Raw genomic sequence first — 15,349 nt, forward strand, 5'->3', positions numbered from 1 at the left:
AGACATTAAACATCCAAAAATTTGCATCTCAATTTGGTTAAACATAAAAAAAATGATATTGAACGAATTGAAAGTCACCCCAAAAATTGCTCAAATAATAATAAATATATAACTTTAAAAATAAACAAAATATATTAACTAATTTATTAAAATATTAATTATTTTTAAATTTAAAATTATAATTACATGACAATATTTATTTTGTTTAAAATTATAAATATTATTTATATAATAAAATTTATGTAATTATATTTTTTATGCATTTTATAATTATAAATTAATTTATTAGCTGTTTTATTTTTAATTTAATAGATTCAACGCTGTTTTATATGTCTTATATTATATGTGAACTTTTCTGTACAAACTGTTTTTTTTTAAGATTGAATTCAACTTCATTTTTATTAAATTTATATAATAACTCTTGTGCAATTATATTCTTTTATATTATTATTTTATAATTTTTAATTAGTTCTAAATACCACTAATCTAGAAGTTCAGAAAAGAAAAATAAAATAATGGAATTAAAAGATAATATTTGACTTGACTATAGTAGAAAAAGAAAAGAAATATTTAGGATTGGAATTTGGTAAATAAGTGGAAAAAGTGTGGCAATATCAAAACTAGCGGCGCCACCCACTTATGTGCCGGATTGGCTGTTACATGACCCCACCAAGCATTGTCTCAACGCTGAAAAAGAAAGAGAAAAAGAAAACAACACTCTTCTCTCATCTCCTTTCACTTCACTTATATACCCCTCTCTTTCTCTCTCATTCTTCTTCATTTTCTCAATTTCCATTATCACACCACTTCATCTCCATTTTCAATTATTTTTTATTTTTCAGATTCAAACAAATTCTAAACGTTTTCTGCAACCAAACCAAAGCAAAGAAACTTTTCCCAGGCAAGAATTCTCTCTCTCTCTTTCTTTCCCCTTTCCTTACTCATCTAATCATATATAGTTGCGTGTGGGTTTATCACGCCCGATGAATTGACTAACCACCCTAGTTGTTGCTGCCTTCCACCTTATGTTTTCGGTTATTCTCTCTGTTTCTTCTTTCTTCTTTCTCTGCATCTAAAGCGCTGCTGCTGTGTTATCTTTTCATTCTTCTTCTTCGCATGCAATTTTATTTCTCTGCTTGATCTTATCATGCAATCTTATTTCTCCGCTTGATCTTATCATGCAATCTTAATTTGTCTGTTTGATGTTTGAGACGATCGGTATTCAGCGCGATCGGAACTTATTTATCTATCAATTTGGCTTTACATGATCAATGATTCTGAGCTGTTCTGTATATTCTGTTGCGATGAAGAGTGTTTCACTGCTCTGATCAGAGATAGTGAATGTTTTTAGCCGATCGTGCTGAGTTTAATTAGTTTAATCTTTCAATTTTCATCTCTAACTTTTGTTCTTGTGTTTTTTCAATGTTCGATTTGAGTTTTTAATTTTTTTTTATAAGTGTCACATTTTTTGCTTCTTTATCGAGAATATTGGTTTTGATCTGGAGATGGATCTCGGTGGAGACAATCAGCCGATTTCTGGTGAGACGTTTCTGTAGAAATTAGAAAAAACTAAAAGTTTCTATAGCTTTCACACATTAGGTGGTGATTTTTTTAATATATTTTATATACTCTGATTTTGATATCCTTTTTAGATCTTGTTTTATTGAATTTAATGGTAAATATATGTTTGATACTGCATGAAGAAGCAGGGGTAGAGGATAAAAAAAAGGCATTAGTTCAAAAATAACTGTCACTGTATTGCCTGCTGTTTAAAAGGCCTTCTCAGGAATCTCAGCCCCTGCCAGTCTCACTTTTGTTTCTAATTTTTTATTCCTAAAGTTCACAACTACCCTTAATCTTTTTGGTAAATCACCATTCTGACCTCCACTTTTACTGACTAAGTTTGTCCTTTTGCAACTAGCCAACTAAGGAGGATTTTGTTTTAAGGAATTTGAAAGTTTTATTAAAAACCTTTTTATGTGACTAAACATACAACAAGGATCAAGTAAAACAAAGAGCTATTTTTCTATAACAGTGAATTATCAACACTTCTGTTTTATTATGCTGATAAACACAACTTCCACTGGATTTTAGTTATTTATTCTTACACAACTATTGTAATTCAATAATCATAACTACAAATAAAAATTTAATTATAATTGATTAGCAGTGTTAACTTTTTTAAATTTTTTTAAAAAATATTCATAGTAAATTTTAATTGGTTTATGGTTTTTTTTTTAAAAGTCTAACTCTACTTAAAAAATTTACTCAACTAGTTATTGGGTACCATGTAACTAAATAAAAGTATACTTTTTAAAATTTAATTATTGCAATATAAATAACAATAAAGTTTTTATTAAATTGAATTTTGAAATTAAAGAAAGTATCATCGTGAAGAGCGCAGATGATTACAATTTACAGTAAAAGTGATTATGAGTTAGCGCTAATGAAAGAAGTGAGAGTTAGGGGTACCGAAAAGATAGTGAAATTAACAAAAGATAGTGAAATTAACGCGCTTTAACTTTGCCGTGTATATCTTTATTTAAATTTTAAAAGACATAACTAAATATGATATGTTTGGCTTTGCTATAGGAAAGGAAAGTGTTGGTGGGGGCTTTTTAGCCAACTATCAAAAGTGGTCCTACTCATATATCATAGATATTAGCAAATTCTGTGATTCATTTTTTATCTTTGAATGTTGGATCTTTGGGTCCCGGGATGTTTATGCCCAACCAACGTTCCAGATGTATTTTTTCTTTTTTATGTTGAAAAGTTATATTGGTAAATTTAATTTTGAACAAAAGTAGAAAAAAATTTGGAGAATGGACCCAAAGCTATGAGGGGATTATAAAGCCATGGTATGGTATTGGTGGTATGGGTGGGTGATGGACATGGAAATGTCTTATGTGTGAGATCAAGCTGTAAGACAGCATTGGGGACCCCACATGGCATCTTCAATCCTTCACAAAACCAGTAACCAGATCAGATCTTTTGCATGTGTAGTTAATATAATTAAGGGGTTGATTGACCAGTGTCACAAATCCATTAACTACTAATAAATTAACATTAAAAACCTTTTACTAGAAAATATGTAATGAAAAGGGTATTGATAATTTTTTTAAATAAAAATATTATTCAAATTTCTTTAGTGATATTAGTCATCTGTTAATCTTTGTCATCAATTAATTATGAATAGTGTCAGTATTACTTTTTTTTTGACACATGTTAGGGATAAATTTAATGTGCATGGAAATATATACGTGATAACTTCAGTAGTATAATTATAAGAAGTATAATTTATCTAATTGATTAATATTTGACGAATTCATTTGAGTTTTTTCTTATATGAAAATTATAATTCTTTTAAATTATGAATTATTATATAATTATAGTTATAACCTTTAAGAATGATTAGAATTTGTTGGACATAAATACTTTTAAAATATCTATGTAAATTTCTTATAGTTAAGAACAACATTTTATTATTTATTTATTTATCATATTAAATTATCTAATACAAATAATTTCATAAAAAATTCAATATTATTTTTTTTAACTCAACTTACATTATTTTTTTCCAAATTCTAAACAACTAAAACAAAAATCTTATGACAAACTCACCTGAGTATCATTTGTTGTTTTTACCTTCTATTAAGTGTCATTGACCCATATATAGTGATGCTTGCTCTTGTGATTAGCTCGATCTTTGTAGCATTAAGTTCTCCATTTTAGTACAAATTATAGAGGAATAGCATTATTTATATGGGGAATGCGAATTATTTATTTATGGAGAAAAGTTAGCTAATAACATTTTTTTCATATAAACTTCATATTCTTATTGAGCTCATTTATTGTGTCATGTGGGAAAACTATCATGACAATGAATTCATGAATGAGGATGCCTTAAAAACTGGAATGATTATATTTTTGGTATTTGTTGTCATAACTTTCTCAAGGGAACTCAAATCTATTACTGCCTCCATGGCATAGTATGTCTGAGGTTGTTTCACATATTTAAAAATTACCTATTTTTAGATATTTATTAGTAATATATATACTAAAATATCCTTGTTCTCTCTCTTGACTTTTGACTTCGCATTACTCAGTCTTTCAAAACAACTGATCTATTATAGACAATATTAGAATTGATATTTGAGTATCTCTTCAAAAACTAAGGGACAAATTTCAAATGTTAAAACGACAATTATTTTGGGATGGAGGTAGCAAGAAGAATTATGTTATCTGTAGAGTCATTTATATTTATATAAGAATATTTTTTATCCCATTAATAATTACATGTCATACATTTTTATTGCATAATTTGTTGTACTAGTTACATTTTTCTTTTAGTAAGATTATGTTAAATCTCTTTTAGAGTTTGAGAGTTATGTTTTGGAGGAGGAAGGAGAGAGAGCATTTTTGTCGTTTTAATAAATATTTCTCATTTCATCTTAAAAAAAGTAAATTAACATATTAACCTAAACTTGTTTATTTTTATAAACATTTTCACCTTAATGTTCTTTTTATTTGTATGGTATAATGATAATGAAAATAATAGTGTTCAGGTCAACAAACCCTTCTATTTTTCTTGTTCTTCTTTTATCCACTTTCTTTTATCACATTTAAGGGAAAGTGAATTAAGTACCTCAACAACAAACAACTACATCTAAATTCCTCTAGTGTCTTCTTTTCTTGTAAAGCAGTCAATATAAAGAAGCAACATGGAAGAAGAGACCAAAGTCATATCAGAAGTTCCAGGAACAAAGGTTGTTGTGGAGGCAGATCATAACAATGACAGTATCAAGGTATCATTTTCTTCTTGCACTCGTTATTTTAGAATTTTCTTTTTGTATAAAGTAGTCTCGAGTTAAAAGTTCTTTCTAAAGCTTTTCTTAGCATCATATGTTGCAGTGTTATCGTTATTGCACTGGTCAGTAGGCATCTATTTCCAATTGAATATTTTTATGGAATGCAGATTGCACACACCTACTTCCTTTTTTACTCAATAACTGCGTGCTTGTGGAGATGGGATTGAATTATTAGTATAGGAGACGAGGACTGAATTAGATGATAGAGATTATGCTATTTTTTTTTATATACTTCGTTTAAAATTTATAAATTTCAAAGATATAAATGTATCCAGATAGATTATAAGACACATAGAACTTATAAGATTGTTTAACAATTGATGGTCATTTAGTTATAAGAGGCACACAACTTATAACATTGTTTGAATAATTGATGATAAAATCAATTAGTATAAATTTCAAATACTAGTAAATTGCTTAGAACTTCTATTTCACTTTTTTGATAGGCAATCCTGCTCTATCATAAGCATATGATGGCACTTGAGTTAATTTTATTTTTTATTTGTCTATCTTCTAATTGTTCACCACTAAGACTTTATAAATATACACAATTTCATAAAATATTATTGTCTAGTTGATCTCTCCATCATTGAACAACTGCTTTTGTATCCATATATTATTAGAGTGGTGATATGATCACTTACTGGACTCTTATTCCATTTACAATTGTTTGAGATTATATCCTGTAACTTTTAATATACGATTTCCGTAAAGTAATTTACCATATTTCCAAATTTGTAGATGTTCCACTGCTGGGTCTACTGTTGATATTTGATAGTATTATAGTAGCAAAGGCTTTTAGTACAAACTATACCAATGTTTGATGTTCATTTTTTTATTGACTTATTGCAGGAGACAAATGGAGGTTTGCCAAGTGAAGTAAAGAAAGAAGAGGAAGACAGTGCCTTGGATGGAGAATTCATAAAAGTTGAGAAAGAAGAGAATGCCATAGATGATAAGTCCCACAAAACTGAAAGAAGCTCAGATTCCCCGAGCAGAGAATTTCTAGAAGCTCAAGAGAAGATACAGGAACTTGATGTTGAACTCCAAAGACTAACAGAATCTTTGAAGACCTCTGAGCATGAAAACAATCATCTGAGGGGAGAGATCTCAGTTACAAAAGAGAAATTGGAGGAAAGTGGAAAGAAATACGAAGAGCTTGAACTGAGTCACAAGAAATTGCAAGAGCAGGTGGTTGAAGCCGAGAATAAATATAATCAGCAGCTCAGCAATCTTGAAGAGGCCCTTCAGAGTCAAGAAGTGAAGCAAAAGGAGCTTCTTAATGTGAAGGAAAAATTCGATGATATTAGCCTTGAGCTTGAACACTCTAGAAAGAAGATGCAGGAATTGCATGATGAGCTGAAACTTTCAGCAGACGAGGCTCGGAAATTCGAGGAGCTTCATAAGCAGAGTGGTTCACATGCTGAATCCGAGGGAAAGAAGGTCTTAGAATTTGAGAGATTACTTGAAGAAGCCAAACTGACTGCAAAAGGAATGGAAGATGAGATGGCCTCCCTTAAAGAAGAACTGAAAGGTGTTTATGATAAGATTTCTGAAAATCAAAAGATTGAAGAAGCACTTAAAACAACCACTGCTGAACTTTCTACTATCCAAGAGGAGTTGACACTTTCAAAATCACAGCTGTTGGAAGTTGAGAAAAGACTGTCTTCAAGGGACTCTTTAGTTGATGAGTTGACCCAGGAAGTAAACCTGATAAAGACATCAGAAACACAGCTAAAGGAAGACGTGTCAGCATTTCAAAATCTACTGGCCTCAACAAAGGAAGAACTGCAAGAAAAAAAATTTGAGTTGGAAACTGCAAGGTCCAAATTGCTGGAGGAGGAAAAATTGAAGGAAACAATTGAAGTTGCACTCAAGAATCAGGAAACACAGTTTCTCAATGTACAAGAGGAGCTGACTAAACTTAAAACAGAAAATGGAACTCTTGAATCAACCTTGGAAGATGTAACCCTTAATTCGAAGAAGTTTGAGGAGTTGTCCACTGATTTGGAGGAAAGACTAAAGCTATCAGATGAAAACTTTCTTAAAACAGATTTTCTTTTATCTCAGGCACTTTCAAACAACGCAGAGCTTGAGCTGAAGGTGAAGTCGCTGGAAGATCTCCACAATGAATCTGGAGCTGCTGCAGCTACTGCTACTCAAAGGAGCCTTGAACTTGAGGGACATATTCAGACTTCAGTTGAAGCTGCAGAAGTTGCAAAAACACAATTGAGGGACCTTGAAACACGCTTTATAGCAGCAGAGCAGAAGAACGTGGAGCTTGAGCAACAATTAAACTTACTACAATTGAAAACCAGTGATGCTGACAGAGAAGTGACTGAATTGTCCGAAAAAATCTCCCATCTCAACGCTAAATTGGAAGAGGACAAGGAAGAGAAGAATCTTATTAATGGCCAATTGCAAGAGTATATGGAAAAGGTAGTTCAACTTGAATCAGACTTGAATAAATCATCTTTGCGGAGTTCACAATTAGAGGAGGAGCTGAAGATAGTCAATGACAAATGTTCTGAGCATGAAGACCGAGCCAGTATGAACCATCAGCGGAGCCGAGAACTGGAAGATTTAATCCAGAGCTCTCACTCCAAATTGGAAGATTCTGATAAAAAGGTGAGTGAGTTGGAGTTGTTACTTGAAGCAGAGAAATACAGAATTCAGGAACTTGAACAACAAATAAGCGCATTAGAAGACAAATGCAGTGTTTCGGAAGCGCAAGCCAATAAATACCTCAATGATGTGTCTAATTTGACATCAGAACTTGAGGCAGTTCAGGCACGAACCTCAACCCTCGAAATTACACTGCAAGCAGCTAATGAAAGAGGAAAGGAGTTGGAAGATTCTCTGAATGCAATAACGGATGAAAAGAAGAAGCTAGAAGATGCTTCTAGCAGTTTGAATGAGCAGCTTGCTGAGAAAGAAAATCTAGTGGAAATTTTGAGGGATGATTTAAATCTCACACAAGGTAAATTGCAAAGCACTGAAAGTGATCTCAGGGCTGCTGAATTGAGAGAGAGTGATATAATTGAGAAACTTAAAGCTTCTGAAGAAAATGTTATCATAAGAGGAAGAGATATAGAGGAGACTGCTACAAGACACTCAGAACTTCAATTGTTGCATGAGTCTCTGACAAGAGATTCAGAACAGAAACTCCAAGAAGCTATAGAAAAATTCAGCAAGAAGGATTCTGAGGTTCACTCTCTGCTTGAGAAAATTAAGATTTTGGAAGAACAGATTGCACTGGATGGGGAACAGTCTACAACCTTGAAGAATGAATTTGAAGAGAGTTTGAGCAAACTGGCTGCTTTGGAAAGTGAAAACGAAGATTTGAAACGGAAAATTTTAGAAGCCGAGAGCAAGAGTTCTCAGTCTTTTTCTGAAAATGAATTATTGGTTGGAACAAACATTGAACTGAGAACAAAGATTGATGAACTTGAGGAATCATTGAACCGTGCACTATCAGAGAAGGATGTCACTACTCAAGAACTTGAGTCGCATAAGAACAGTATAGCTGAACTGAATGATTTACAATCAAAATCCACTAAAATTCATACTGCAAATGAATCCCGCATTCTAGAAGTAGAATCACAATTACAAGAAGCATTACAGAGGCATACTGAGAAGGAATCTGAAAGCAAAGAGTTGAATGAGAAGCTGAACACACTAGAGGGCCAAATAAAGCTTTTCGAAGAACAGGCACGTGAAGCAGTTGCAACTTCTGGAACTCAGAAAGCTGAGCTGGAGGAGAGTCTCATAAAACTAAAGCACCTTGAAACTGTCATTGAGGAACTGCAAAGCAAGTCACTCCACCATGAAAAAGAAACTTCAGGGCTAAATGATGAAAACTCAAAGCTTAATCAGGAAATAGCTATCTATGAATCCAAATTAAGTGATTTGAAGTCAGAACTCTCTGCAGCACTTGCTGAGAAGGATGAAACAGTTAAAGAGATACTCACCTCGAAGAATGCCATCGAAGAATTAGTGACAAAGCATAGTGCAGAGGTGCAGACATTGAATTCACAGGTACATGAGATACAGACTATTCGTATTGATATTTATTTACTTTTCCTTCTTCAATTCCTATTGGTGGTAACATAATTTTCTGAAATAATCATTTTGTCTAAACCATGATTATTAGAGAATTGATAATGAAATTATATAAACTTGCAGTTATCTTCAGTGATTGATGAGAAGAACTTGCTCAATGAGACTAATCAGGATATAAAGAAGGAACTTCAGTCTCTTATACTTGACCTTGAAGAGAAGTTGAAGGAACAACAGAAAATTGAAGGCTCTCTGAGATCTGAGATCGAAACTCTCAAAATTGAGATTGCTGAGAAATCTGTGTTGCAAAGACAGCTGGAGGAAATTGAAGGGCAACTGACAAAGTCTGCATCTAGACTAAATGAAGAGGTAGTACTGAGAGTTCCTATTTTTTTTGTAAATGAGTGCAAAATTCAGAAGCATAGTACCTATCAGAACTAAATATTGTTAATGGACTGTTTTTATTGAATGAGCTTTGCTGATTATCCGATGCTTTGCAGGTTGGAAGTGTTCAAGCTGCTGCTTCTCAAAGAGAAGCAGAATTAAATTCAAAACTGGTAGACTATGAACAAAAATTCAATGATAGAAATGTGCTGAATGAAAAGGTTGCAGAACTTGAGAAAGAGTTGCAACTTGCACGGGATGCTCTTGCTAACCAGGTATCCCATCTACTCTTTTACTTGAATTGCATATTTTTGTTCATGTTAGCAAAATGTGTTGAAAGAAAAAGGCTAAAAATGAGATATCTGAACTTATCCTCTCCTCATTGTGTTCTTTTTCTCTTTGGCCACCCCATATAGTCGATCTACCTCTGCCTGCTATCAGAAATATAAAACTCTCGCAAGTGGTGTGCAATTGTGTATCATACTGATTGTTTTTATTTACTTTTTAAAAAAATACAGAAAGGAGCAGAATCTCAGAAGTTGGAACTCGAGATAGCCCTGAAGAATTCTGTTGAAGAACTTGAAATTAAGAAAAAGGATATCTCTCTTTTACAGAAACAAGTGGCAGATCTAGAGCAGAAATTGCAACTGGCTAGTGATAAATCATCAGTTAAGGTAATTCTCCTCCCGAAAGTTCCCAACCACCGGTGTTTCTCCTTGAATAATTTCCTTGTTGTTTTAAAGCCAGAAATTACATGATTTACATTCATTTCAATTTCCCTAACAACACAAAAACAAAGCCATCAAAACACTTTCTCAGCAATAGTTTCATTGGCTTCATTTGGAAAGAAGGGGTGGCATTCGGGTGATGTTTATAGAATATAATAATCATGATGGAGAATGCTGAAATTTGGAGACCCAAGTCAAATTAGCTATTGTACATTGTCAGTGTAATGAAAAGTTCAAAACATTCGAGTACAACATAAGAAATGTCTTCTTGTCTACTGTTTAGGTCCAGTCCAGGATTATTCTGTGATCAAATGACATGTTTTTTGTATTTTCTAAAAATATTCCAGGGTGATGAGGGTGTTGATAAAAAAGAAGGATTGGAAGTGAAATCCAGAGACATTGGATCAAGCCTCTCGACTCCATCAAAAAGGAAAAGCAAGAAAAAGTCAGAAGTACCAAGTGCTCAAACATCGTCGTCGTCCGAGACTAATGTTCAAAGTGGCCAGGATTCGCCTGTCATAAATTTGAAGTTCATCTTGGGAGTAGCTCTTGTGTCCATTGTCTTTGGCATAATTCTTGGGAAGCGTTACTAGTATCAGCAGCGTATGTCTTTTGCTTTTGTTTTTCATGGTGATTTTCCCCTTTTTTCTCTCCTTTCCGTTGATTAAGATTAACTATCAGATTGAAAGCTTTCTTTGCATGCTTTCAAGCTCAAGTCTTCTGGTTTGGTCAGAAACTTGTTTTCGTTCCTATTCTTAATTTTATGTAAAAGAAATGGGGGTTGGTTAATGTTTTATTTCATTTATAGTTTGAATTTTTAATAATTTGAGTTCGAGTTGTTTTTGCTATGGAGCACATTTTTCTTCTGAAATGATATCTCGAGTGGGGGATTTGGGAAACTAGAAAACGTTGTACCTGAATGGCTAAACTATAGTGTAAACATTTATTTACTTTCTTCTATGTATAATATCTGGAAAAATATATTTTTTACTAGGGTGCAGTATTTGCATTAAATTAGGGTGGACTGTGCCCTATTATATTTTGTATTTGTTCTGTATTATATAAGAGTGTAGGTGATATCAAATCATTACATTAAAAATACTAAACACAAGTGTGTTTTTAACCTAGTGTGATTTGTCCTCTTTCTCATACATTTTCTGATATATATTAAATATTTCATTGTGATTCTTCTGGAACTGGCCTTGTTACGGGTTTTATTCACTAATAATGCATGTTTCCTACTTAAACTGATTGTCCGAAATCTCTTAATTCACGTTAATGTAATATAAATGTCTTTAAATATTATCCTCAAAAATCAATTCACTTATACACAACAGAGGTTCAGGTTCTGTACCTTTTTCAAGTATTAATTAAATGAATTTTATTATGTATGGATACCACTCAATCATGAATATATATATGCAAAGTAATATTATTGACGTTTGTAGTAATTAATTAAAAAATCATACTTAGTGCAAATTTTAGTTTATTTTTTATACTCTCCCGAATACCTTGGGAAAAATAAAAGATTTTATAATTATTTGAAAAAAAAACACTACGTGCATGTATAAGGAAACAATCAAGGTAAATTAAATCATTTTATTTGCCTTTTCGTTTTAGAAAAAAAATCGGCAAAATTTAAAAGAAATTAACTAGATTATTTGATTTGATTGTTATATTTATAAAATGTATGTGTTTATAATGAAACAATATAACCAATTCACAAAGACATAAAGCATATAAGTTTATCTTTAAAACTTTAATAAAAATCCTTATATTTAAAATTCTAATTGGAATGTATTTGTTAATACCTTATAGAAAAATATTTGTGTATTACTATTAGTATACGCAACACCCCAATTTACTGTTTTCACTCCCCTCAAATAACAACCTTATTATCCATTCTAATATCAAATGAACCTCCATTCATTACCTTAATTACATGATTAAATAGATTACAACTTAAACCTAATTTAAGTTCAATTATTACTTTTTAATTTATTTCAAAATACTTATATTAACACATAGAAGTCCTTATTATTATTTTGCAAATAACATTAAAAAAAGTTATAATTGTTTTCTCATAATATGTCTTATTGTATTCAATTAATTCATTTTTGTACAGAAAAATTGATTCAATTTTTAAAACTAGGAATGTGAGAGACATTTTAACAGATATTGAATTCCATCACGTTGAATTCGAATTGAAAATAATTTTAAATCCAAAAATAATACATGTACAACTCTAAATAAATTTACTAATTAATGAACTATTTTTGTTGGTAGGAATTAAACTCATACCAGAGAATTTAAAACAATTCATACACCTAAATAAATTGATTGAGCTAAACCTCTTAATCACTAATTAATATTAATTTAATAAAATATTGAGATGGTAATTCATGTGTTAAAGATAATAACACAATAAACATAATCAAATCTAATAAATTGTTCCAATGGAACAATAAGAATATTAGTGATTTTCGATTAAAACGTTATGTGTAATTAAGAATAAGTATACTATTAGTTAGTGTCTGATCTCCTCTTATCTGTGCCTTATCGAAACATATATATTAGTCTCTTACGTTTCATTTTCGCTGTATCTGGCTTTATTTTTGGCATTCTTCCATAATAAATGTTGTCATTTATTTACCGACTGATTTTCTGGAATTCCCACAATTTATGCTGATATAGAATCAAAACCTTAAAAACAAGATCGTCAGAGGACCCATTAGCACACAATATCAGGCTCGGCCCATGACACTATCACCCCTAACCTCAAACATAAACCAATAAAACTAAAATGTCTAAATGATCTTAATAATCTTCTGATAATCCATTAGCATGTCACATCAAACTCAACCAATAATACCACAACAATCTTAATAAATTAATTTTTAAGATAAGACTTATTTCATGTAAAATCGATCTAATTAAGATCTCCTATACTAAAAACATTTTATTTAACAAACTTCATTATAAAAAAAGGTAAAAGATCCTATAAATACAATTTTATTATAAAAGCTATAAGAAAAGTGGGAAATCCCTAAAAAAAGTTTGTTGGGCATGGCTTACATGCGAATCTAGCTTTCTTTCTTTTCAGTTTGAAGAGCAAAATGGAAGACCAAAAAGAGTGATGAATTGTTTTTCATTACACTCTCTTTACCTTTCTCACTTTTTCCAAACACAATACACATTCCTACCTCGTTACTACTACCAATCTAACATTTTTCATAATCATCCATTCAGTAGCATGTCTCTCTTAGATGGGACAAAATAAAAGAATCATAATTATCTACTTTTTTTCTATATTTAGTATCCAAATATAACAAACAATATTAACTTTTTACAAAATCTAAATATAATTCAAATTTACCTTATTTTATTTTATTTATAACTATTAAAGTATATTCTACATCAATTTAAATAATTTAATTTCACTTTTTATATTTGTGATAGAAGATACTCCTCTGTTGAAAAATCTAGAATAAATAAAGTCTAAAATAATTTATATACATGCATTCTTTTTTTAATTCTCACCTCTTTTAAAGAAATAACTATAATGAAATAATGTCGTATGACTCAATTTTTTTCTTATGAAATTCATCACCATTTTCTTCCATTTTATTATTCCAAAGAAATCAATCACTCGTATTTTCAATGCATATTTTTATTAAGTCATTTCTATGACATCATTAGATTTTAATTTATTTTTTATGGATTTTAATGTGTTACATAATTTTTAAGATTCTTTTAAAACTTTTATTTTAATAAAACTATCTTATAAGATTTATGTTTTAATTATATATTTTTTATTTTTATTTTCTTAACGTGTAGATATTCGTTGTGTGGTGACTGAAGTGACTGGACAATAGTAGAAGTTTCTTATCATTGAATAATTGAATAATAGAGATTCTTCGGTTCCTTGTTTTTCTTACCAATCTCTTCTTCTTGTTTTGCGTTGCACAAAATCCATGATTTCATCGTAACATAAAATTAATTCAAAGTTTTACAACTTTAATATTTTTTAAATGAAATTTTATATTCCTGCCTTGTACTTTGTTTGGATGGATCAATTTTTTTATTGTGTGGATTTGAGAATTGAGGAAGTCGATGTAGTAATAAGTTTAACAGTAAAAAATAATAATAGTTTTTAAAATTAAGTAATCTTGAAAATTTATTTTTACATTACTTCTCCCCCATAAATAATTTATATGTTTTTTTTCAAGTAACCAACTTTTATACATATTTCTCTTAATTTCTCATCATTCAAAAAAATAGTGTGAGAAATTTTGCAATAAATATTATTAATTACTCAAAGTATTGTTTATTGTTATTTTTAGAATTATTTTTCAAATATAATAATTAATATTATGATTATTGTTAATGTGAAGAGAATATACATGTGTAAAAAGGAAGTGTATGTGTCCATCATGTACAAAAAGATTAACTAATGATTTGAAATAGTCTCATGAGAATAAAGAAAAGGAGGATTATATGAACTAACAAATATTTATTTTAAATATTTCATAAAATTTAAGATAATAGTATTTTTTGTAAATCATGTTTTGTTTTAATATTTTTCATGTTTATTTAAAATAAAAATATATTAATCTTAACATTTTTAAGACAAAGATATTTCAACAAATAAATTAATTACACAATAATTAATTTTTTTACATTTTAATTATACCAATCATATTATTTATAAACTTTTCACCTAGATATATTCACTTTCAACTTGTTTTCTCTTGAGGAAAAAACAACTTAATTTTTACTTTCTTTCCTCTTATTTCTTTCTCTTTTCACACTCGCCATCATCCAAAACAAAGCCTTGAGAGAGAGAAAGTGAGGTGTGTATTTAATAACAATTATAAAGACATCAAAGAATGATTATTTTATTGACTCTTTAACATATTCTTTCCAAGACTCATGTACTCATAAAAACTCATTAAATATGGTGTAACCTATCACAAATGATTTTTTAATAAATTGAAATAAATAACAAAAGACATATTTTAACAATATATTATTGACATTTTTCATTCTTGTTCTATTCTTCTTATTTTTTATATAGTAAGTATTGAATACTTTATTTATATGTTTAAGATAGTTAATACATTTGTTTTTCATGCTATACTTTCTTCTGTAAGATAACAAGAATACAAGTAAAGAATATAAGTTATTATTTTTTAATTTTATTTTGAATCTACAATGAAAAATTTAAATCACGGTATAACATTATTTTCCCTTATTGATATTTTTTAAAATATGGAAGTTATTCATTTAAAAATAAAGATGAATGAAAGT

The 15,349-nt window shown here is 30.1% G+C and overlaps 1 protein-coding gene across 2 annotated transcripts; it reads left to right on the forward strand.

Annotated features, from left to right (window-relative positions):
- Nucleotides 1-616: 616 nt before the first annotated feature.
- On the forward strand, nucleotides 617-11,032 carry LOC137829225 (early endosome antigen). 2 transcript variants are annotated; one of them, XM_068636023.2, is made up of 7 exons: nucleotides 617-901; nucleotides 4,704-4,805; nucleotides 5,721-8,906; nucleotides 9,054-9,296; nucleotides 9,428-9,586; nucleotides 9,830-9,985; nucleotides 10,387-11,032. In XM_068636023.2, the coding sequence occupies exons 2-7, from the start codon at nucleotides 4,722-4,724 to the stop codon at nucleotides 10,630-10,632; spliced, it is 4,074 nt and encodes a 1,357-aa protein (XP_068492124.2). In that variant the 5' UTR covers nucleotides 617-901; nucleotides 4,704-4,721; the 3' UTR covers nucleotides 10,633-11,032. The 2 variants fall into 2 exon arrangements, with proteins under 2 accessions (XP_068492124.2, XP_090153131.1); XM_090297005.1 differs by having other exon boundaries at nucleotides 900-1,034.
- Nucleotides 11,033-15,349: the final 4,317 nt, after the last annotated feature.

The sequence above is a fragment of the Phaseolus vulgaris genome, chromosome 11, assembly GCF_051622355.1.
Source record: "Phaseolus vulgaris cultivar YP4 chromosome 11, ASM5162235v1, whole genome shotgun sequence".
NCBI lineage: Eukaryota > Viridiplantae > Streptophyta > Magnoliopsida > Fabales > Fabaceae > Phaseolus > Phaseolus vulgaris.